The 23,098-nt window shown below is 36.8% G+C and overlaps 1 protein-coding gene across 1 annotated transcript in view; it reads left to right on the top strand.

Annotated features, from left to right (window-relative positions):
- Positions 1 to 23,098, top strand: part of LOC128641740 (uncharacterized) — a 383,379-nt gene that overhangs the window by 163,481 nt on the left and 196,800 nt on the right. Inside the window, exons 27-33 of the mRNA XM_053694265.1 lie at positions 2,432 to 2,590; positions 8,213 to 8,384; positions 11,053 to 11,264; positions 15,631 to 15,819; positions 17,672 to 17,811; positions 18,179 to 18,341; positions 20,605 to 20,691. Of these exons, the coding sequence (XP_053550240.1) occupies positions 2,432 to 2,590; positions 8,213 to 8,384; positions 11,053 to 11,264; positions 15,631 to 15,819; positions 17,672 to 17,811; positions 18,179 to 18,341; positions 20,605 to 20,691 (1,122 nt within the window). The remainder of the gene's footprint in view (positions 1 to 2,431; positions 2,591 to 8,212; positions 8,385 to 11,052; positions 11,265 to 15,630; positions 15,820 to 17,671; positions 17,812 to 18,178; positions 18,342 to 20,604; positions 20,692 to 23,098) is intronic.

Raw genomic sequence — 23,098 nt, forward strand, 5'->3', positions numbered from 1 at the left:
ACTGGTGCCTATAGTCTATATTCATAGACACTTGAGACATTGAGCAAAGACAAATCATATTCAAGACTCCTTAAGCATCGCTGCACCTATCTTTTCAGTGTTTTATTAGTGGTTGTTTCTGCCATTACAGGGAGTGCAGAATTATTAGGCAAATGAGTATTTTGACCACATCATCCTCTTTATGCATGTTGTCGTACTCCAAGCTGTATAGGCTCGAAAGCCTAATACCAATTAAGCATATTAGGTGATGTGCATCTCTGTAATGAGAAGGGGTGTGGTCTAATGACATCAACACCCTATATCAGGTGTGCATAATTATTAGGCAACTTCCTTTCCTTTGGCAAAATGGGTCAAAAGAAGGACTTGACAGGCTCAGAAAAGTCAAAAATAGTGAGATATCTTGCAGAGGGATGCAGCACTCTTAAAATTGCAAAGCTTCTGAAGCGTGATCATCGAACAATCAAGCGTTTCATTCAAAATAGTCAACAGGGTCGCAAGAAGCGTGTGGAAAAACCAAGGCGCAAAATAACTGCCCATGAACTGAGAAAAGTCAAGCGTGCAGCTGCCAAGATGCCACTTGCCACCAGTTTGGCCATATTTCAGAGCTGCAACATCACTGGAGTGCCCAAAAGCACAAGGTGTGCAATACTCAGAGACATGGCCAAGGTAAGAAAGGCTGAAAGACGACCACCACTGAACAAGACACACAAGCTGAAACGTCAAGACTGGGCCAAGAAATATCTCAAGACTGATTTTTCTAAGGTTTTATGGACTGATGAAATGAGAGTGAGTCTTGATGGGCCAGATGGATGGGCCCGTGGCTGGATTGGTAAAGGGCAGAGAGCTCCAGTCCGACTCAGACGCCAGCAAGGTGGAGGTGGAGTACTGGTTTGGGCTGGTATCATCAAAGATGAGCTTGTGGGGCCTTTTCGGGTTGAGGATGGACTCCCAGTCCTACTGCCAGTTTCTGGAAGACACCTTCTTCAAGCAGTGGTACAGGAAGAAGTCTGCATCCTTCAAGAAAAACATGATTTTCATGCAGGACAATGCTCCATCACACACGTCCAAGTACTCCACAGCGTGGCTGGCAAGAAAGGGTATAAAAGAAGAAAATCTAATGACATGGCCTCCTTGTTCACCTGATCTGAACTCCATTGAGAACCTGTGGTCCATCATCAAATGTGAGATTTACAAGGAGGGAAAACAGTACACCTCTCTGAACAGTGTCTGGGAGGCTGTGGTTGCTGCTGCACGCAATGTTGATGGTGAACAGATCAAAACACTGACAGAATCCATGGATGGCAGGCTTTTGAGTGTCCTTGCAAAGAAAGGTGGCTATATTGGTCACTGATTTGTTTTTGTTTTGTTTTTGAATGTCAGAAATGTATATTTGTGAATGTTGAGATGTTATATTGGTTTCACTGGTAAAAATAAATAATTGAAATGGGTATATATTTGTTTTTTGTTAAGTTGCCTAATAATTATGCACAGTAATAGTCACCTGCACACACAGATATCCCCCTAAAATAGCTATAACTAAAAACAAACTAAAAACTACTTCCAAAACTATTCAGCTTTGATATTAATGAGTTTTTTGGGTTCATTGAGAACATGGTTGTTGTTCAATAATAAAATTAATCCTCAAAAATACAACTTGCCTAATAATTCTGCACTCCCTGTAATTCCTATACTTGTGTGAGGTGCCCAGTATATGACATTACGCACACGCTAGTAACACGGAAAAACAATCATTACAACAGCAAACACACTTGCAAAACGGTTTAATAATTGTAAAATATTTGCATGTCTGTTTAGTTATGGTAAAGTCATCTCGCTGGCTAGAGCAAAAGTATAAAAAATATAGTTTAAATCACACTTTTAATTTGCAAAACTTGTAAACAACTAATAATACTCTCAGTATAATGTTCATTTCTGATTACAATTAAGTGTTTGAATATTTTAAAAATGTTAATTAGAAAAAAAAATCAAGAATTGATATTATTGGTTAAGTGAAACATTCAATCATATTAGAGTTCATCATCATTTAGCTATCTGGATTTACTTTGCTTTGGACGTGTTTTTCGCTTCTGTGTAGATTTTCTTAAAGGAAGATATGATGTTTAGTGAGAGCTCACTCGTTTATCACAGTCATTTGTTTGATAAAGAGGTGAGCACACAAGATGACACATATTCCTGTGATTTAAAGTACTAAATCAAAGTCATTTGTAGAAGGTCACTACCTAGACTAATCATCTTTCTGTATTGTGTGACGTGTGAGTATATACAGTATATTCTAGTCTGTCTTAAAGGACATAGAAGCCATATCTGAAACATATAAAAACTTTATTGATCTGTTGTACTTCATGTGTAATAGGCAGTCTGTAGGAAAAGGGAACAACATAATAATAATAATTATATATGTTTATTTCAGGTGCACTTACACCACGAGGAAGACTCTCCCCACATACACTCACTTTTGGAAGTCAGCTATGGAAAACACTGGGACGAAATCAACAATAAGAAAAAACTTTTCATCAGCCAGACTTTAAAAAATAACTCAAATCCATTGAAATCCAGCTATTTTATGGAGGTATATAAAGTGTAAATTCTCTTGATACTTTCTGTTGAACTGGGCAGTAACAGAGCTATCTTGGGCCAGTAACCTTATACCCTTCTCTTTATGGAGCCCGAATATTACCCATGTAGCAGACTATTTTCTTTTAAAGGGACACTGAACCCAATTTTTTTCTTACATGATTCAGATAGAGCATGCAATTTTATGCAACTTTCTAATTTACTCCTATTATCATTTTTTCTTCATTCTCTTGCTATCTTCATTTGAAAAGCAAGATTGTAAGTTTAGAAGCCGGACCATTTTTGGTTCACAACCTGGGTTGTGCTTGCTGATTGGTGGCTAAATGCACCCACCAATAAACAAGTGCTGTTCAGAGAGCTGAACCAAAAATGGGCTGGCTCCTTAGCTTAGATGCCTTCTTTTTCAAATAAAGATAGCAAGAGAATGAAGAAAAATTGATAATAGGAGTAAATTAGAAAGTTGCCTAAAATTGCCTGCTCTATCTGAATCATGAAAGAAAAGGAATTGGGGTTAGTGTCCCTTTAATATGATATTATTCTATATCTGTACAAATTGTAAAGAAACATAACTTACAAAATAACAAGAATCAGTTGTGTAGAGAAAACTTCATTTCAGTCTCTGTGCACAAGCCAAGCTCTTATTTCCTGGACAAACAAATATCTTTAAGGTATCCGGAAAAAAGGCCAAGCCTGCTGCAGTTTTCTATCTATATTAAAACATACAATAATTACACTTCTGTAAAAACTATGACTCACTATGTTGCAGTTTCCATCCCCTGCACATTACTATAATTTAAGTGACAAAAGTGTTCTGGGGATTTACTTGAACCATACCAAGAGCTGGTTCCGTTTACTGCCTTTGATACACATTCTCCTTGTCTTGTAGGATAAAGCTCTTCCCCTTGATTCCTGCAATAAAATTCCTTCTGCATGAGCTACTGATGTTTTGTCCATCTCTTGTTATTCTTTCTGTACATTTCTACTCCACTTCCTGACTTCTTCTTTATGACCATTGTACCAACCTACTAAGAACTCCTTCTCCTTGGCATGTCCTGTCATCCCCAATTTAAAAAAATCCAGTAAGCTCATATAAACCATTTTTAATTCTTCCTCTGCTACTTCTGTTTGCAGAGTCCCTGAATAGGTTTTAACGTCTTCAAAGTTCAGACTTAGATCCCATTTCCTAATATACAAAGTCCTACCGTAATGCTTTTCTTCTACTTATGTTCTTCTGCTGACTCACATACCTGCAATACTCTATCAGGAATCAATAACTTTAAAATGCTCACTGGAGCTCACCTCTATGAGGAAACCTATAAATTATTATTAAACATTAGCCCTCACCCCCACACACTGGACCAGACATTACACTTCCAATGTTGGCATCTCCCCATATGAGTGAGCTAAAGTCTGAATAATATCTCAGCTATTCACCACAATCGCTAGATTATAAGGTCACTTAAATTGTGTATTTTATTTATGCCTTTAAGGTGTGTGAGAACTTCTAAAACTTTCACACTGGAACTAAAATATTTTTAACCATGTGGGGTAGGACACTGTTCAATGTTATAAACTATTCTTTGTAGGTCTCCAACTCAATGGTCTAGACCAGTGTTTTTCAACCAGTGTGCCATGGCACACTAGTGTGCCGTGAGAGATCCTCAGGTGTGCCAATTTTGAAATATTGGGAGGTATGTGACAGGCTCATCAGGCATCATTTACAACCATGGCATGGCATGCCAGCACAGTACAGTGTGTATGTATATATATATATATATATATATATATATATACTGTATATATATCCTGTATTAGGCTACAATGTGTGATTTTGTAAAATTTTGGGATGGTGGTGTGCCACAGGATTTTTTAATGTAAAAAAGTGTGCCACGGCAAAAAAAAGGTTGCAAATCACTGGTCTAGACAGACACTTGTTATGCTGCCGAAAGGTCTCGTTGTTAAGGCATTCCTAACATTTACATATACATATGGTTGTGTTAAATGCCCCAATACATGATATCTCCAAGAACCACTAGCAACACCAAACAGAATAACTACAAGTTTGCAAAACGCGATCTGTAAATGCATGTAAAGGTTAAAGTTTTGGATGTTTGCTGTATTATGTCAATGTAGTTTCACGGTAGCAGACACAACAAAGGGATTGAGGTTGGGTGTTCTTAGGTGTTTCAAAGCATTCTTGAGATGTGGTTGTGATTTTTCAGTGTGCAGGATTTAGATAGACGCAGTTGTCTAGTAAAGTATCTTATCTCATGGTCATGTCTCACCATCTTTAAGATTACAACGTTGTCTTTTTTTTTGTTTAACTTTTTTGCTTATGTTATAGTTGACTGTTTTATAGACAATGTCATTTTTATTTTTTTATTTTGTAATTTTTTAAAAACATTTTCTTAAAGGGACAGTCAACCCCAGAATGTTTGTTGTTTTAAAAGATAGATAATCCCTTAATTAACAATTCCCCAGTTTTGCATAACCAACACAACATAATTATACATGTTTTACTTCTGTAATTACCTTGTATCTAAGCCTCAGCAGACTGCCCCCTTATTTCAGTTCTTTTGACAGACTTGCATTTTAGCCAATCAGAGCTGTCTCCATGGTAAATTCACGTGCATGAGCTCAATGTTATCTATATGAAACACGCAAACTAATGCCCTCTAGTGGTGAAAAACTATCAAAATGCATTTAGATTAGAGGCTGCCTTCAAGGTCTAAGAAATTAGCATATAAACCTACTAGGTTTAGCTTTCAACTAAGAATACAAAGAGAAGAAAGCAAAATTGGTGATCAAAGTAAATTGGAAAGTTGTTTAAAATTACATGCCCTATTTGAAACATGAAAAAAAAATTTTACTTCAGTGTCCCTTTAATGCTGGTATCCCTGACAGTGGAAGTCTTTTTATGCTGTTGGAAGAAATTAGTTTAACAAACAAGTTTTTATGAAGCTAGTCAAAAAATATAATTTCTTCAGTTCCAGAGAATAAGGTATCCACACAATTAAAATGTAAAAAGGTTTGTCAGTATATGGCCGGGTTATTATTATTATTGGTTATTTGTAGAGCGCCAACAGATTCCGCAGCGCTAACAGATTCCGCAGCGCAATTTAATACAATTTAGCTAATAAGTTATTCTTTAAAACAAACCCCCAATAAAATGCATATACGAAACAATTAAAATTAATATAAATTCCTAAATTCTTTATATTAGTTAAAGTTATGAACACATTGAATTATATTTATAGGAACCAGATTATGAATCAAACTATACAATCTTAAACTGTTACAATATTCTATACAAAGATCATAAAAATATACCTTTACAAATTACCTTATTCACAATGGATTACATTAAAATACCACAATGAAATACCAGAGTATGGATCACTAACTTTAACAGGGCTTAGTTAAACAATATAACAAGATGCTTTAATAGCTGAAATAAACTCTTTTTAGCTACAATTAAGGCAAGTTCTAAAATATATATAGTTGCAAATAACTTAATACAAACCAGAGGGATTTACTCTTAATAATAAGCCTGCCTTAGAAATATGCAACACAAAGGATATTTATCTAGCAAATAAATTAATTACTTAGCATACAAGAGACTAGTTTTAAACTACACAGGACTATGAAACACAAGCTTGAAATACAAACTGTGCCCTTTTAAATTTACTAACTGCAATTAGACTGTAGCAACAATGAATGTATTTGCTTTAAAATATCAAGCTATATATTTAACAGTTTCTTATACTTCAAAGAGGTAATTTTTGCAAGATGGATAAAAATTAGGCCCAGATTGCTTTATAATAGACTGGATCCCAAAAAAGGAGTCAGTTCTGAATTTTGACTGACAACAGTTTGTCAGTCAAAATTCAGAACTGACTCCTTTTTTTTCTCTTGCCTGGGATTATATCACGCAATATAATCCCACCCCTTTTTATTTTAATCACCCACGGTGCTTGTCTTTCGGATTGGCCCTTCGGATACTTAGCATTGATTGGTTATTTGGGAGACGCCTCCCTGATTGGCTCATCTGGCTCTGCATGTGTTCCAATAGTTAATTTATTTGGCCTTTCATACCAGTTTTAATCCCCTAGGGGGCAGTAGAAAACCGCAAATGCAGTTTCACCATCAATTATTTCTACAGTTTAATATATCCTTATAAAGTGATTATTTAAACTACTTTAATTTCTTGTATTAATCACTTACAATTTTAATATACATGGATCATATTGTGCCATTTTTTTTGATTATTTTAATATGAAACATCAGTATTATTTCTAACATCATACTGGTATTATCTTAAAATGCATTTAAAGTTGCATTTGATTATTTTTTTATATTCATATAAAAACACAGCATATTTCACATTCAGTGCACCTCTTTCTGAGTGCATAAAACATATGATATTATTTAAAGCACCAATTATATATGTACTTATTAGATGCCTGAAAAATATAAAGAAATAGGTTATTAAAATGTATTACAAACCTTAAATGCATTTCTCAGATCCATGGAATTTTACATTTTTATACAGGATTGAAAACCATGCAAGTTGTACTTTTAAAAATGAATTTCAGTTACAATGCCATATATGTTTCTGCTTGGCTCAGTAAATGATGTGTATCTAAGCAGGGTAACTTAACACCTAGATGGAATGAATAATTTCTTCAGCTAAAACTGGTTCTCTTTCTGAATCTTTTTAAGCTTTAAAAGAATTCCTCAGACATCATGTCTGTTGGCATATGCTTCTCTCAGATCAGAAAGAAATGGTGAGAATCTTCAAAACGGCTTCTGGTCATATCTTCCACCAAAGTTGGTTCTCTTTCTGAATTTATTTAAGCTTCAAAAGAAATTCTCAGACATCATGTCTGTTGGCATATTAATCAGGAGAAAGGTATCTTGTGTCTGATCTAAGATTTGCAATACACAGCCATATAGATGACAATCTCTTTGGAATAAATTTCCTGAACTAATGACCAAATTTCAGAGCAAGAAGAAGGGGGTTGTTTCACCCAGCCAAGACCATCTCATATCAAATTGGATTTTGTAGCTACAAAATGAAATATTAGATTCTATGATACATCTGTAGTTCATTTAATGTTACTCACAGATACCCTGACAGGTGTAAGACCTACGTCATAGATCAAAGTTGCTTTGAGTGAGAACAATCTCCTACACTTCCTTGCAATATAAATATCAATTTTTGAATTTTATAAAATACATAAAATCAAACTTTCCACATTCATAAAATATGTATTGACAAGCTCTAAGCAGTTTGGTGGTGACACTCACCTCTGAGTAAGTATGCTCACTTATGGGGACTCTTTTCATATTTTGACTGTTTGGTAACTAGAAATGTGCAATAATATAGAATTTGTGATTCATTAGTAAAACAAGTCATGAAAATGATGTCATTTTACGTTATTCAGACTGTTGTAACGCCAACTTTATCAGAAAGGAAGTAGAACATACAGATATATGTGTGTTGCACTATTTTCTAGAGCAATAATCAGTTTTACCATCAAGTACTGTCCTACTCCAATTTGTTAAAAAAATATATTATATATATTATTATACCTGAAATTTTTTTCTTTTCCAGTTTGCGATGCAAGTTGCAGAGAAGCAGGTGAATTATCGGACACAACTTTTACACACATATTCTGCTCTGGAAAGTAACACTAACTTCAAGGTACAGTACAATGACCGAGTACCGTTTGTAGCTGGATTGCAATGGAAAGATGCCTCTAAAAATGGACTGCGAAAATGGGAAGGTAACATTTAAAAATAAAAAACAATAATATTTATCAATTTAGAAGAAAAAGTGAATGTCCAAATAAGCTGTAAAAAGGAAGACAGGTCAATTGATGAATTATCACAAAAAAAGCTACTCTGCATTATTTATATTCAAATGGATGATATAAAATTTGGGGCAGATTCATTGATGGTTTAAGATAATAGGGGCTAAAGCCCAAGAAAAGCCCACTGCTAGATTTTGATTCCTTTGACTTTTTTGTTAATTTTCAGACAATACTATAATCTATAATTACACAAATAGAGATCAGTTATACAGCATCTAATTTAATGTACAAGGGCAGTTATATAGCCTGTAAATTACTATAAGAAGGTGCAGCAATAAAAGTCTGAGCATGCCTATAGCCATGCTAGGGAACATTTATCAATTAAAAGGACATGCAAGTGAAAATGAGATGCTCATGATGTGATAATTAAAAAAACAAAAAACTTTCCATTTTATTTTATCAAACTGATCCCTTTCTCTTGATCTTTGTTAAAATATAACTCCTTTGCATGTGAGCATACTGAGGTAGGTGGAAGAGCATGCACCTGTCTTGAGCACTATATATATATATATATATATATATATACTCACCGGCCACTTTATTAGGTACAGCTTGCTAGTACCAGATTTGACCCCCTTTTGCCTTCACAACTGTATTAATTCTTCGTAGCATAGAATCAACAAGATGTTGGAAACATTCCTCAGACATTTTGGTCCATATTGACATGATAGCATCATGCAGTTGCTGCAGATTTGTCGGCTGCACATCCATGATGCAAATCTCCCATTCCAACGCATCCCAAAGGTGCTCTATTGGATTGAGATCTGGTCAATGTGGAGGCCATTGGAGTACAGTGAACTCATTGTCATGTTCAAGAAACCAGTTTGAGATAATTTGAGCTTTGTGACATATCGCATTATCCTGCTGGAAGTAGCCATCAGAAGATGGGTATACTGTAGTCATAAAGGAATGGACATGGTCAGCAACAATACTCAGGTAGGCTGTGGCAATGCTCAGTTGGTACTAAGGGGCCCAAAGTGTGCGAAGAAAATATTCCCCACACTATTAAACCACCACCACCTGCCTGAAACGTTGATACAAGGCAGGGTGGATTTATGGTTTCATGTTGTTTACGCCAAATTCTGACCCTACCATCTGAATGTTGCAGCAGAAATCGAGACTCATCAGACCAGGCAACATTTTTCTAATCTTCTATTGTCCAATTTTGGTGAGCCTGTGCGAATTGTAGCCTCAGCTTCCTGTTCTTAGCTGAGTGGCACCGGTGTGGTCTCCTGCTGCTGAAGCCTATCTGCTTCAAGGTCCGACATGTTGTGCATTCAGAGATGGTATTCTGCAGACCTTGGTTGTAACGAGTGCTTATTTGAGTTACTGTTGCCTTTCTATCATCTCAAACCAGTCTGCCCATTCTCCCCTGACCTCTGATATCAACAAGGCATTGTCGTTCACACAACTAACTGCTGATCACTGGATATTTTATCTTTATTTCGGACCATTCTCTGTAAACCTTAGAGATGGTTGTGCGTGAAAATCCCAGTAGATCAGCAGTTTTTGAAATACTCAGACCAGGCCGTCTGGCACCAACAAACATGCCACGTTCAAAGTCAATTAAATGCCCTTTCTTCCCCATTCTGATGCTCGGTTTAAACTTCAGCAAGTCGTCTTCACCACGTCTAGGTGCCTAAATGCATTGAGTCGCTGCCATGTAATTGGCTGATTAACAATTTGTGTTACCAAGCAATTGAACAGGTGTACCTAATAAAGTGGCCGGTGAGTATATATATAAAAACATTGTTACAAGCATTGCTGCAAACACTGCTCCCATATAGAGCTCAAAACACATGCATGCTCCAGAGCTTACCTCACTAAGGTAAGCTCTGATAATAGAAATAAATTAAAAAGTATTTTTAAACTGTATGCTCTGTCTGAATCATAAGCATTTTATATTTACTTCCATGTCCTTTTAAAGGGATAGAAAGGTCAAATTTAAAATGTACATAAATGCATTTCAGTTTAAAATAGAAGCATTTTTGCAATATACTTCTGTTAGCAAAAATATTTCTAGAAAAAATGATTACTGGTTTTGTTCAGCATACGCACATATCCTGTGCGTCTCTGTGCATCAGTATTCAAGATGAGAGAGCTGGTGGTAGTGTGTATTACTTCTGTAAATACATCATCTGTCTCATACAAGCCACCACTGACCCTGGTGTTTGAATGCTGGTGCATGGGCCCTCACAGGATATGTGCATATGCCACAGAAAACCAGCAATAACTTTTATTAGAAGCATTTTTGCTAATGGATGTATATTGCAAAAATGCTTATTTTTCACATTGAAATGTACTTATGCACGTTTCAATTTTTACCTTTCTATCCCTTTAAGCCCCAACTGAATTGCAGTATGGCCATGAGAGTACTCAGACTTTTATTGCTGCAGCTTCCAGTTACTGTAATTTACAGGCTATACAACTGCCCCTTGTACAGGCAATTAGATGCTAAATAAATTATCTCTATTTATGTGAATATAATAAATATTGTTTTAAGTTCTTAGTATTCCACCTTAACAACATCCCTGATTTGGGGCTTGTGCGACAACCTAACATATTTCTTGTCTCTCCATAGGGGCGTTCACTACAGATACCCCGTGGCTCTATCTCTACTCTGGTCTCAAACTCAACCAGCTGAAACATAATTCCTACCAGACGACACTGGATCTGACCACTGGGAAAGCTCTGACCATCAAGAACCTATTGTTGGACGCATTCTACAAAGATAACGGAAGTGAGAAAGAGGGGCGAATTCACATACACACACCTACGGTTACATACCTGAGAGTCAGTGCCAGTTTTAATTTATATTTTATTGTGGGGAAAGTATTGGATGATATACTGGGTAGGAAAATGTGTGTTTACCCTGAGAATTACATTATGAGAAAGAACCACCATACCTGAAATTGTATTGGCAGAGAAACTGAATGTTATTGATAAAAACAAGTTTATTATTATTATTATGGGTTATTTGTAGAGCGCCAACAGATTCGGCAGCACTAAGTTTAAACATGTAACAGCATGAGAAAGGTGAGCATTAAATTATTATGTGAAAAGGATGTAGATTGTTGCTCTTTGCTCCTCTACCATTCACCTTGCCACTACACTTTAGAAGGGGAGATGAGTGATTAAGTAAAAGTTGTATGGTTTATTTTAACTGTAACTGCTCATAATACTTTAAACTAAATTAAGGTTTCCAGCTCTTCTTTATAAAACATTGGAGCATCAGTGGGTGAGGCAGAAGGTATGGTCGAGATTAAATCACATGGCAATCTAGCCCCTGTCTCATACCTACTTTTAGACCTTAGATAAGACCCAATTGGGCTAAAGCCCCTGTCAGTGCCCATGTCAGACTTCAGATCAGATTCAGGAGCAATGCCTTTTTAGGACTAAAATCTTGAGGGTGTATAATGCAGTTACCCTGCAGAGTGACATGGACCATAAATCTAAAGAATGTGTCAGGGATGCAGTTGGCTTTGTTGCAGGTGTTGTCGGTGTTGTCAGGGTGGGTGGGTTTGGTGTCACAGGTCTTCTTGGGTGGATAGCATTAGTGTTGGTTGGTCCAGGGGCTAAGGGGTTATTGACAGCAGTCAGAGGGGCAGTTTTAACACTCCCTGTTAGCCCTTCAGCTGCTGCTGTTCAGGTGTCAAAGTAATGAAAACAGCAGCACAAGGCATCTTGCATAGATCACAGGAATTTCAGTTTTAAGGCGATTCCAAACCGTTTCAAAATCCTGGTTGTGATGTGGATTTCAATTAAATTAGCATCCTCAGGACGGTACATTGAGATAATTCCACTATATTCTATAAAAAAACCTTTACCACTACTTTTTTGCCCAAGTTCTTGATTATTGAAAATCAGCAGCCTTCACCTGTTGAAACATGAGTTTCTAAGCCCTATAAAAGTCTGTTATGTGAGAGATACAGTGCACCCAGCACCTGAAATCCACTACACTTTCACTTGGGCAATAAAAAATACTTTAAACTTGTAATATGAGCACAGAAATACTGAGCAATGTTAGAGCACAATAGTGCTATTTGTTGCGTGACACTTATTATCAATTATAAATTTACCCAAAATGATATAAATGTATTCATTGCACACAAGACATTAACTGACTTAAGTGGTTAAATGAAACAAACTGAATAGAAATGCTTTATGCAGTCCTCATCAATACTGAGGATTAAGAGACCCAAATGTGAAACTACTTACCTGGCACCACTTGAGGTCTTGATTAAGTTACTGAGATTTTATTGAAAGTTACACAATAGCGGGAGATTTTCAGACAGTGACATTTATTTTTAACGTTATGGAATAAGTTTTGAAGGAATAAATTATGTTGTTCACTGTATTCTATGTGCACATTTTATCTCTGGTCGCCACGGGGTTAATTATTATCTTTTGGCAAAGCATAAACGTTTTTAAGAAAAACAAATGTGTGTTCTATTCATTTATGTAGTTATCTTACAGGCATAATAAATGTTGATCATATTTTAACTTAATACAAACTCATTATGAGATTCTATATTATACCCTGAGAGTCTGATGATCAAAAACTCACCAGAATGTGAGAAATCAAGCAAAATCTTTTATTATTATTATTATTATTATTATTATTATTATATTATAATGTAGGTGTCTCTTCTTTGCACCCAAGACCGTTCATAGCCAGATAAAAATAGCCAGCCGTTATAACACTTTTTGAGAGACCTGACAAGATACTGACTGATTGGCAAGATGATCTCGCCAGAGCAGAGAGCGATTAGTTTGTCGAGCCCTCAGTGTGAAATATAAATAGTAAAATATAAATTCTGCAGATGAAACAACAGATATTAATATGGTAAAAAAGAGAAGAAAATGAAGAGACAGTACTTCCCTTTTAAAAGGACCGCTGCCTTCCCACAGTTTCTCCCAGGTTGCCGTATAGAAGTGCTTGATAGAAGGAGGCGCTGGTCAGAAGGATTCTCCATGCAGTAACAAGACTCTGTGTGGCACAGCAGATTCCCAACGGGATATGAAACCTCTTGACAACACAATGGATATAGATCCACAATAGTGCAGTATTCTAGACCTAAAGTGAATACTAAAGGAAAATACTCACTGGGAATTGGATCCGAATCCCAGCAGGTTTATTGTAATGTTAAAATCATATTACAGCTCTGTTGTGCAATATGTATAACAATATAAATGTATTTGGCTAAACGCGTTTCAACAAACTACATCATCTTTTTCAAGAGCAAATTAAAGCTCTTTCGTGATTTGAATAAGGTCTTTTAAAGACAAAGTAAATTGTTGAAATGCGTTGAGCCAAATACATTTATATTGTTATACATATTGCACAACAGAGCTGTAATTTGATTTTAATATTACAAATTAAACCTGCTGAGATTCGGATCCTATTACCAGTGAGTATTTTCCTTTAGTATACACTTTGGGTGTGGCATATTGCACTATTGTGGATCTTTATCCGTTGTGTTGTCAAGAGGTTTCATATCCCGTTGGGAATCTGCTGTGCCACACAGAGTCTTGTTACTGCATGGAGAATCCTTCTGACCAGCGCCTCCTTCTATCAAACCCTGAACTATACAGGGAGTGCAGAATTATTAGGCAAGTTGTATTTTTGAGGATTAATTTTATTATTGAACAACAACCATGTTCTCAATGAACCCAAAAAACTCATTAATATCAAAGCTGAATATTTTTGGAAGTAGTTTTTAGTTTGTTTTTAGTTATAGCTATTTTAGGGGGATATCTGTGTGTGCAGGTGACTATTACTGTGCTCAAAAGCCTGCCATCCATGGATTCTGTCAGTGTTTTGATCTGTTCACCATCAACATTGCGTGCAGCAGCAACCACAGCCTCCCAGACACTGTTCAGAGAGGTGTACTGTTTTCCCTCCTTGTAAATCTCACATTTGATGATGGACCACAGGTTCTCAATGGAGTTCAGATCAGGTGAACAAGGAGGCCATGTCATTAGATTTTCTTCTTTTATACCCTTTCTTGCCAGCCACGCTGTGGAGTACTTGGACGCGTGTGATGGAGCATTGTCCTGCATGAAAATCATGTTTTTCTTGAAGGATGCAGACTTCTTCCTGTACCACTGCTTGAAGAAGGTGTCTTCCAGAAACTGGCAGTAGGACTGGGAGTTGAGCTTGACTCCATCCTCAACCCGAAAAGGCCCCACAAGCTCATCTTTGATGATACCAGCCCAAACCAGTACTCCACCTCCACCTTGCTGGCGTCTGAGTCGGACTGGAGCTCTCTGCCCTTTACCAATCCAGCCACGGGCCCATCCATCTGGCCCATCAAGACTCACTCTCATTTCATCAGTCCATAAAACCTTAGAAAAATCAGTCTTGAGATATTTCTTGGCCCAGTCTTGACGTTTCAGCTTGTGTGTCTTGTTCAGTGGTGGTCGTCTTTCAGCCTTTCTTACCTTGGCCATGTCTCTGAGTATTGCACACCTTGTGCTTTTGGGCACTCCAGTGATGTTGCAGCTCTGAAATATGGCCAAACTGGTGGCAAGTGGCATCTTGGCAGCTGCACGCTTGACTTTTCTCAGTTCATGGGCAGTTATTTTGCGCCTTTGTTTTTCCACACGCTTCTTGCGACCCTGTTGACTATTTTGAATGAAACGCTTGATTGTTCGATGATCATGCTTCAGAAGCTTTGCAATTTTAAGAGTGCTGCATCCCTCTGCAAGATATCTCACTATTTTTGACTTTTCTGAGCCTGTCAAGTCCTTCTTTTGACCCATTTTGCCAAAGGAAAGGAAGTTGCCTACTAATTATGCACACCTGATATAGGGTGTTGATGTCATTAGACCACACCCCTTCTCATTACAGAGATGCACATCACCTAATATGCTTAATTGGTAGTAGGCTTTCGAGCCTATACAGCTTGGAGTAAGACAACATGCATAAAGTGGATGATGTGGTCAAAATACTCATTTGCCTAATAATTCTGCACTCCCTGTAAATAGGCATCAAAATACCTATGAATTTTAGTAAATATTGTTAATCAGTATTGTCTCACATCTGTATATGCCCTAAATATATATTTTATGTTCAAAGTCTGTATCTAATTGATTTTGTCTGCATAGATTTTGGTTATAGATTTATTGACCGGTTTGGATGGTTTATTTTATTTAGGTATCCACTGTACATGTCGTGGGCATTAGCACTTTCAGAAGCTACAGTGAAATGGTCTCACTGTGGACTCATCTGTTTAAGAATGAAATTCATCTGGAGAATAATGAAAAAGCAAAGTCATTTTGCTTTAAGATCAAGTGTGCAAGACGCGAGTTTAATTTAACAGCTGATTACAGATGTATGGAATCGGTAAGCACTTCAAGTAAAACAATTTATATTATTAGATATAATATTTGTAATTGTAATAGATGGAAAGATAGATACATGGTAGATAGATTATAGATAGAGAGATAGATAGATAGATAGATAGAGCGATAGATAGACAGATAGATAGATAGATAGATAGAAAGATAAATAGATAGACCGACAGATATATACTGTAGATAGATAGATACATGGTAGATAGATAGAGCGATAGATAGATAGATAGATAGATAGATAGATAGATAAAAAGATAGATAGACAGACAGACAGACAGACAGGTATGTATTTGAAGGTTTTGTTTTATATACTACAAATACATAGACAAGTATATTTATGTGAGTATTGATGTCTAGACTGTTTCCTTAAAGGGACAGTAAAGTAAAAATTAATGATTCAGATAGAGCATGTGATTTTAAACAACTTTCGATTTTACTTCTATTATCAAATTTGCGTTGTTTTTTTATATCCTTTGTTGAAGAGTAAACCTAGATAGGCTGATACAGCTCAAGAGCGTGCATGTGTCTTTAGCAGTCTATGGCAGCAGTGTGTGCATCTATGTAAACAATGTTGCAAACACTGCTACCAGATGGTTAAACGTGCACGCTCCTGAGCTCACATAGGATTACTCTAACAAAGGATACCAAGAGAACTAAGGAAAATTGATAACAGAAGTAAATTGGAAAGTTATTTATAATGTCATGCCCTATCCTGTACATTTAAGTTTAATTTTGAATTTACTGTCCCTTTAAGTGTAAGAACATGGTCGCCAATCACACGGAAGACAATTCCCTTTCACCCTCTGTTTATTATCATATCTGTTGGACTTGAGGCCACATTACTGCTGATGTTGCGTACCTAGAGGACGTTGGGATATGGGTCATTGCTCATGGTGTTGGGTGTAGAGGTTTTATCTGAGCCTCTGTCTTGTGTCCCACATGACATATGAGACACAAGATACTAAAACCTCATCTATGGAAAGTATACTACATTCTTTTTAATAATGTCTCAGAACGTTAAAAACAATTTCTTAATCATTCTTCATTTTGGAGATTCTCATGGTTTTGGAGCTGTGTCATTTCCTCTATCTTATGAGCCCCGATGTCACCCAACCATACACTCCTACCTTATCTAATCCAACTTGTGTCACTAAATCAAGCCTCCAAACAAACCTACCTCCACACTTAGTACTGATGTTACCCAACCATACACACATACCATGTCTAATCCACCTAGTGTCACCAAATGAAGCCTCCAAACCAACCTAACACCACACATGGCACTAATGCTACCCATCCATACACTCTTACCATATCTTATCAACCTTGTGTCACCAAGTCAAGCCTCAAAACCAACCTAACTCCACACATAGCACTGATGCTACCCAACCATACACTCTTACCATGCCTAATCCACCTTGAGTCACCAAGTCACGCCTCCAAACCAACCTAACTCCACATTTGGCACTGATGCTACCCAACCATACACTCATAATACACCTAATCCACCTCATGACATTATGTCAACTCTCCAAACCAGACTCTGCCTTCAATCCTCTTGTCTTAAAATGTTGAGAGGCAGAAAACATTGATCACCTGCCCTGCTAGGCTCAAAGGGGGACTCTCCATTAATTACTGTAGCACACCCAAACCTCAAGGTTGCTAGGTGTCCTAAATCTGCCAGGAACATGGCCAGTGCTCTACACAGAGCATGGAGAGAGGTAGATGAGGGAGGGGTTAATAAAACTAAGTAATAACAAACATTGAATAAAACAATATTTATATATTTCTTCTGTTATGAGTTGTCAATTAACAATTTTACATATTATTAAATATTTCAGCCTCTGAAATCCAATTTCTCAGTGAAGACTGTATGGGCTGATCAGAAGGGACCTCCACTAGTCTTACAGCTGGACGGGCACATAGAAGAACTAAAGAAGGAAAAAATGTTATATCAGAAACAAGGGCTAATTCATTTCAGGTTTGGTTTTGTTCTTTAAAAGGACAGTAAAATCAAAATTAATCTTTTGTGAATAAAATAGAGCATACAGTTTTAAACAGCTTTTCAATTTGCTTCTTTAATCTATTTAGCTGCTTTCTCCTGGTATCCTATTTTGAAAAGCATACCTAGTTAGGCCCAGGAGCCGCAATGCTGACTCTGGTGTCTGCACATATATGCCTCTTGTCATTGGCTCACTCGATGTGTTCCGCTAGCTCCCAGCAGTTCATTGATGCTTCTTCAACAAAGAACACCAAGAGAATGAAGCAAATGTGACAATATAAGTACATTGGAAAGTTGTTTAGTATTGTTTTCTCTATCTGATCATGTCTATTGTCTATTTTCTCAGGCATCCTTTTAAGCTGCCGGTCCCGCAAAATATTCTTATCCAGGAGACATTTACGGTCGATAAGACAAAGAGGAATTACATCCTAGAGACCAGATTGCGGCTGGACAGGACAGATGAATGTGTCCAGACTCTAGTTTTTGGATACCAGACTGACAATCCCTATGTGAGTAGGCAGCTGTCTCTAGCACTTACTCCAAAGTAAAACATTTTGTAATCACTGTGTATTTTGTATATTGGAATGGGAAGTTTAAACAATGCCACAGTCTGTGTTTAAGTCACAATCTAAGGCCTGATGATCTAAAGCTCTCCGCTCTGGTGAGATTATCTAAAGCTCTTCGCTCTGGTGAGATGATCTAAAGCTCTCCGCTCTGGTGAGATGATCTAAAGCTCTCCATTCTGGTGAGATGATCTAAAGCTCTCCGCTCTGGTGAGATGATCTAAAGCTCTCCACTCTGGTGAGATGATCTAAAGCTCTCCACTCTGGTGAGATGATCTAAAGCTCTCCGCTCTGGTGAGATGATCTAAAGCTCTCCGCTCTGGTGAGACGATCTAAAGCTCTCCGCTCTGGTGAGATGATCTAAAGCTCTCTGTTCTGGTGAGATGATCTAAAGCTCTCCACTCTGGTGAAATGATCTAAGAAGTCTCGTAAGTATGGCGAGGTTCCACAAATAATTCTACAAACACAAATTTTACATTATAGGGACATGATAACCAAAATGATGCAGCATAGATATAAAAAGGAAAACAATATACAGAGGTGCAAGATGGAAAAAAACACACAATATTCTGTACAAATGAACTAAGAACTGATACTCTCCTTTAGGTCAGACCGCAGCCTTCTTGCAGTCACTCCCTTGTGACTGTGTATAGATAGATAGTAGTGGTAGATGGCGCTGGTCTATTGAGTGATTTTCTCTAGTAAGTGAAGAGTAAAAAGGCTTGATGCATATATTGAAGCCAATTAATATGGGTGCAGTATACTCACTCCATAAGATGAATCTTTACAGCTGAAAGAGAACGTAGCGTCAGATGGCAAGAGTCCACAGGTTCCTGGAGTCAAATACTGAATTTTCAGGTTTATCCAAAAGTGGACTATAAATGAATAGAGACCCAAATGACAAAAGTATCCAGTGTGTAATTGAAAAAAAATGTAGTAACTTACTCCATAAATAAGGAGATTCCAGCTCAGCACAGCAAAACAAGATCTTGACAATCTTTCAACAAAGGATAAAAGGTTTTATTTGGTCAACGCATTTCAACGTATTACACGTCTTTATCAAGAGCATACATTAAAACAAGTAAAACAGGTAAGTAAAACCAAGTATTGATTTTATTTTACTTACCTGTTTTACTTGTTTTAATGTTTTATGGAGTAAGTTACTACATTTTTTTCAATTACACACTGGATACTTTTGTCATTTGGGTCTCTATTCATTTATAGTCCACTTTTGGATAAACCTGAATATTCAGTATTTGACTCCAGGAACCTGTGGACTCTTGCCATCTGACGCTACGTTCTCTTTCAGCTGTAAAGATTCATCTTATGGAGTGAGTATACTGCACCCATATTAATTGGCTTCAATATATGCATCAAGCCTTTTTTCTCTTCACTTACTAGAGAAAATCACTCAATAGACCAGCGCCATCTACCACTACTATCTAGATATAAAAAGCTGACTAGAAAATATCACCTAAACATCTCTATGTAATGATATTTTACCTCAAAATGTCACACTCTATTGTAGATGGACTAGTTCCAGGACTTGCAAGGGAGTGTGCATCTGACATGTGCAGGCACAGTCATGTTATTTCCCAATTTAGTGTAAGGAAGTTTATTATGAAATCTCACAAGATTCCAGTGAAATCTCATGAGATCACAGAAAAGCAAAGCATGACCTCAGCACTGCTGATGCTGATTGGCTATGTTTTTGTTTTTAATCTTGCAGCTGGAAAGCAGCTGAAGTATAAATGTTTACACAGCACTTACTCTTGTAAGCTTAAGATATTTTGAGACACAGGTATCACTAGAACTGATTGTGCAATGATAAATGCTGACTGCTGTCAGCATTTATTGATGTCTGGCGGACATGACCGCTACAGTGGATCATGTCCACCAGACACTTGATAAATCGGCCCCTAAATATCTTCCTTTTTTACATAGAGATGTTCAGGTGATATTTTTCGTCAGCTATTTGCAGTTATGCTGCATCACTTTCAAGTGATTTAGCATATCGGTATTATGTCCCTTTAAGAGATGTTTATCTCACTATGCAAGCTTCTGTATGTGATAGAGAGATTCCAGTATTACAATATAAGGTCTAAAAAAATCTCAAAGATTTTGTGTGACTTATCTCCATGGCAGCGAGTTTTAGATCATAAGGCCCTAAGGCAGACGCATCTTTACTCGTATTTATATTCATTTCCAGGTCTGCGCCAGTTTATTACATCCCTACAAGATGCACATTATCCCCAACAACATTGAAGTTTGTGCTCAAACAAAAAGACAAGTAACTGTAAGTACTTAAATGGTGAGGTTGGTTATCATCTATATAACAGTCAGCTTTATTTAAAAGAAAAACTCCCTTGCCTTAACAACGCAAGACTACGCAATAGCAGAGCTGTACCTTGGCATAAAGTTGCCTTTTGTATTGTTTCATTTGATTCATACAGTGTTTGCATTTCATAGGACCTAAGTAAGGGCTGCAATATCCAAAGAGTGACCCAGATTAAATAAAATCCCTTTATGGAATTCATAAGTCACAGAAAAATACTCAACACAATATCACAAACTTCTCAACTGAAAAAGAATGATGCCAGCTTGTGCCACATCAACCAGTTGCAAATCACTTTCCATTATAACCAATGGATCAGCATCTATCACATAACCAGTCACTTCTCAGCGCAGAGCGCAACATTTATCAAGCTGCGTATGCAGCTTTGGAGCACCAGGGCAGGACTGCGCCTGCAGCCAATAGTTAAAGGGACATGAAACCCAAAAATGTTCTTTCATGATTTAGGTAAAACATAAAATTTTAAACAAGTTTCCTATTTACTCCTATTATTTAATTTGTTTCCTTCTCATGTTATCTTTTGCTGAAAGGTTTATCTAGGAAAACTGAGGAGCAGCAAAGAACCTAGGTTCTAGCTGCTGATTGGTGGCTGCATATATATATATATATATATATATATATATCAATTGTCATTGGTTCCCCCATGTGTCAAGTTAGAAACCAGTAGTGCATTACTGCTCCTTCAACAAAGCATAACAAGGTAATTAAGCAAAATTGATAATAAAAGTAAACTGGAAAGTTGTTTAAAATGGTATGTTCTACCTAAATCATGAAAAAATGTGGGTTTCATGCCCCTTTAAGAATCAGACGCTTGTACAATGTTAAAGTCGGAAAGTTTATTAAACAGGACCTATAGAATGAGTTCCAGTGTGAAGAATGCCGGCACAAAAACACCTACACAACCTTCCAGAACAAACTAATTGACATGGGGAGAAAACATTCTATAAAAGGTTGCACTCTAATATACGTACACAATGAAAGAGTAACTTTATCAGCTTTGAAGTAGCGAGTCACAACCACGAGACACAGGTGCAGCAGAGCCTGTATGGATTCCCTATGCTGGGCTGAGGTGTAGGTAAAGAGAATATCGTCTACGTCACGGCTGGCCCTTTAGGCACCTTTTGTTCTATCCAGTGGGACATTACATTACAGCACAGACACGTGAATAATATAACAAACATGTACATAAAGTGTTTTACAAGTGATAGAGCTGTAAGTATTCATCTTCCATGTTGCTAGTGTTTCTTGTTTGAGATATGTAAAGGGCACTTCACACAACTATAGATATTAAAGGGACAGTAAACATTATGTTCATGATTCAGACAAAGCATACAATTTTAAACAACTTTTCAATTTTATTTCTGTTATCAATTGTGCTTCTTTCTTTTGGTATCCTTAGTTGAAAAGCATACCTAGGTAATCTCAGGAGCAGCAGTGCACTACTGGGATATGAAATGTTGGGTTTCATGTCCCTTTAATGGTAGGAACATCCACTAATAAAACTGAAAAGATAGGTGCATCGATACTCAATACATTTTGAACATGATCTCGCTTCTCTCAGCAACCTCACGAGTGTCTGTGAATGTGCCAATATCTCACATATATTAAACCTTTTTTATTATGCTCTAGCTGTCAGGTCTGCAATGTCAAATATAAAATTCATACAGCGAAACTATAGATCACTTAAAGCATCCGCTAGTTTTTAAGGACACTCAATGTATAGGGTACATCCGTGTGTTTAAGGTAGGAGTTAAAGAAAACATTACTTTTAAAATATTAAACGCCAATATAACCAGTGAGCAAACATGCACCATATACCCCTCATGTACATATACAAACAGCATTCAGATGGTTAAAGGGACACTGAACCCACATTTTTTTCTTTCGTGATTCAGATACAGAAGCAATTTTAAGCAACTTCATAATTTCCATCTAAGCTTTTTTTGGTTCAGAACTCTGGATAGCACTTTTTTATTGGTGGATGAATGTATCCACCAATCAGCAAGGACAACCCAGGATGCTCACTAAAAATTGGCCGGCATCTAAACTTATATTCTTGCATTTTAAATAAAGATACCAAGAGAATGAAGAAAATTTGATAATAGGAGTAAATTAGATAGTAGCTTAAAATGTCATGCTCTATCTGTATCACGAAAGAAAAAAAATGGGGTCAGTGTCCCTTTAAGCAGTTATTAGAATGTATTGCAATAAGTTCATCTCACACATGTAAATGAGTATTTCACTTACACACTGAACAAAGGGGTAAATTAAACATTTTCATGATTCAGATAGAGCACACAATTTTAAATAACTTTCCAATTCACTTCTATTATCTAAATGTGCACAGTAG

The sequence above is a fragment of the Bombina bombina genome, chromosome 11 (assembly GCF_027579735.1).
Source record: "Bombina bombina isolate aBomBom1 chromosome 11, aBomBom1.pri, whole genome shotgun sequence".
Classification (NCBI taxonomy): domain Eukaryota; kingdom Metazoa; phylum Chordata; class Amphibia; order Anura; family Bombinatoridae; genus Bombina; species Bombina bombina.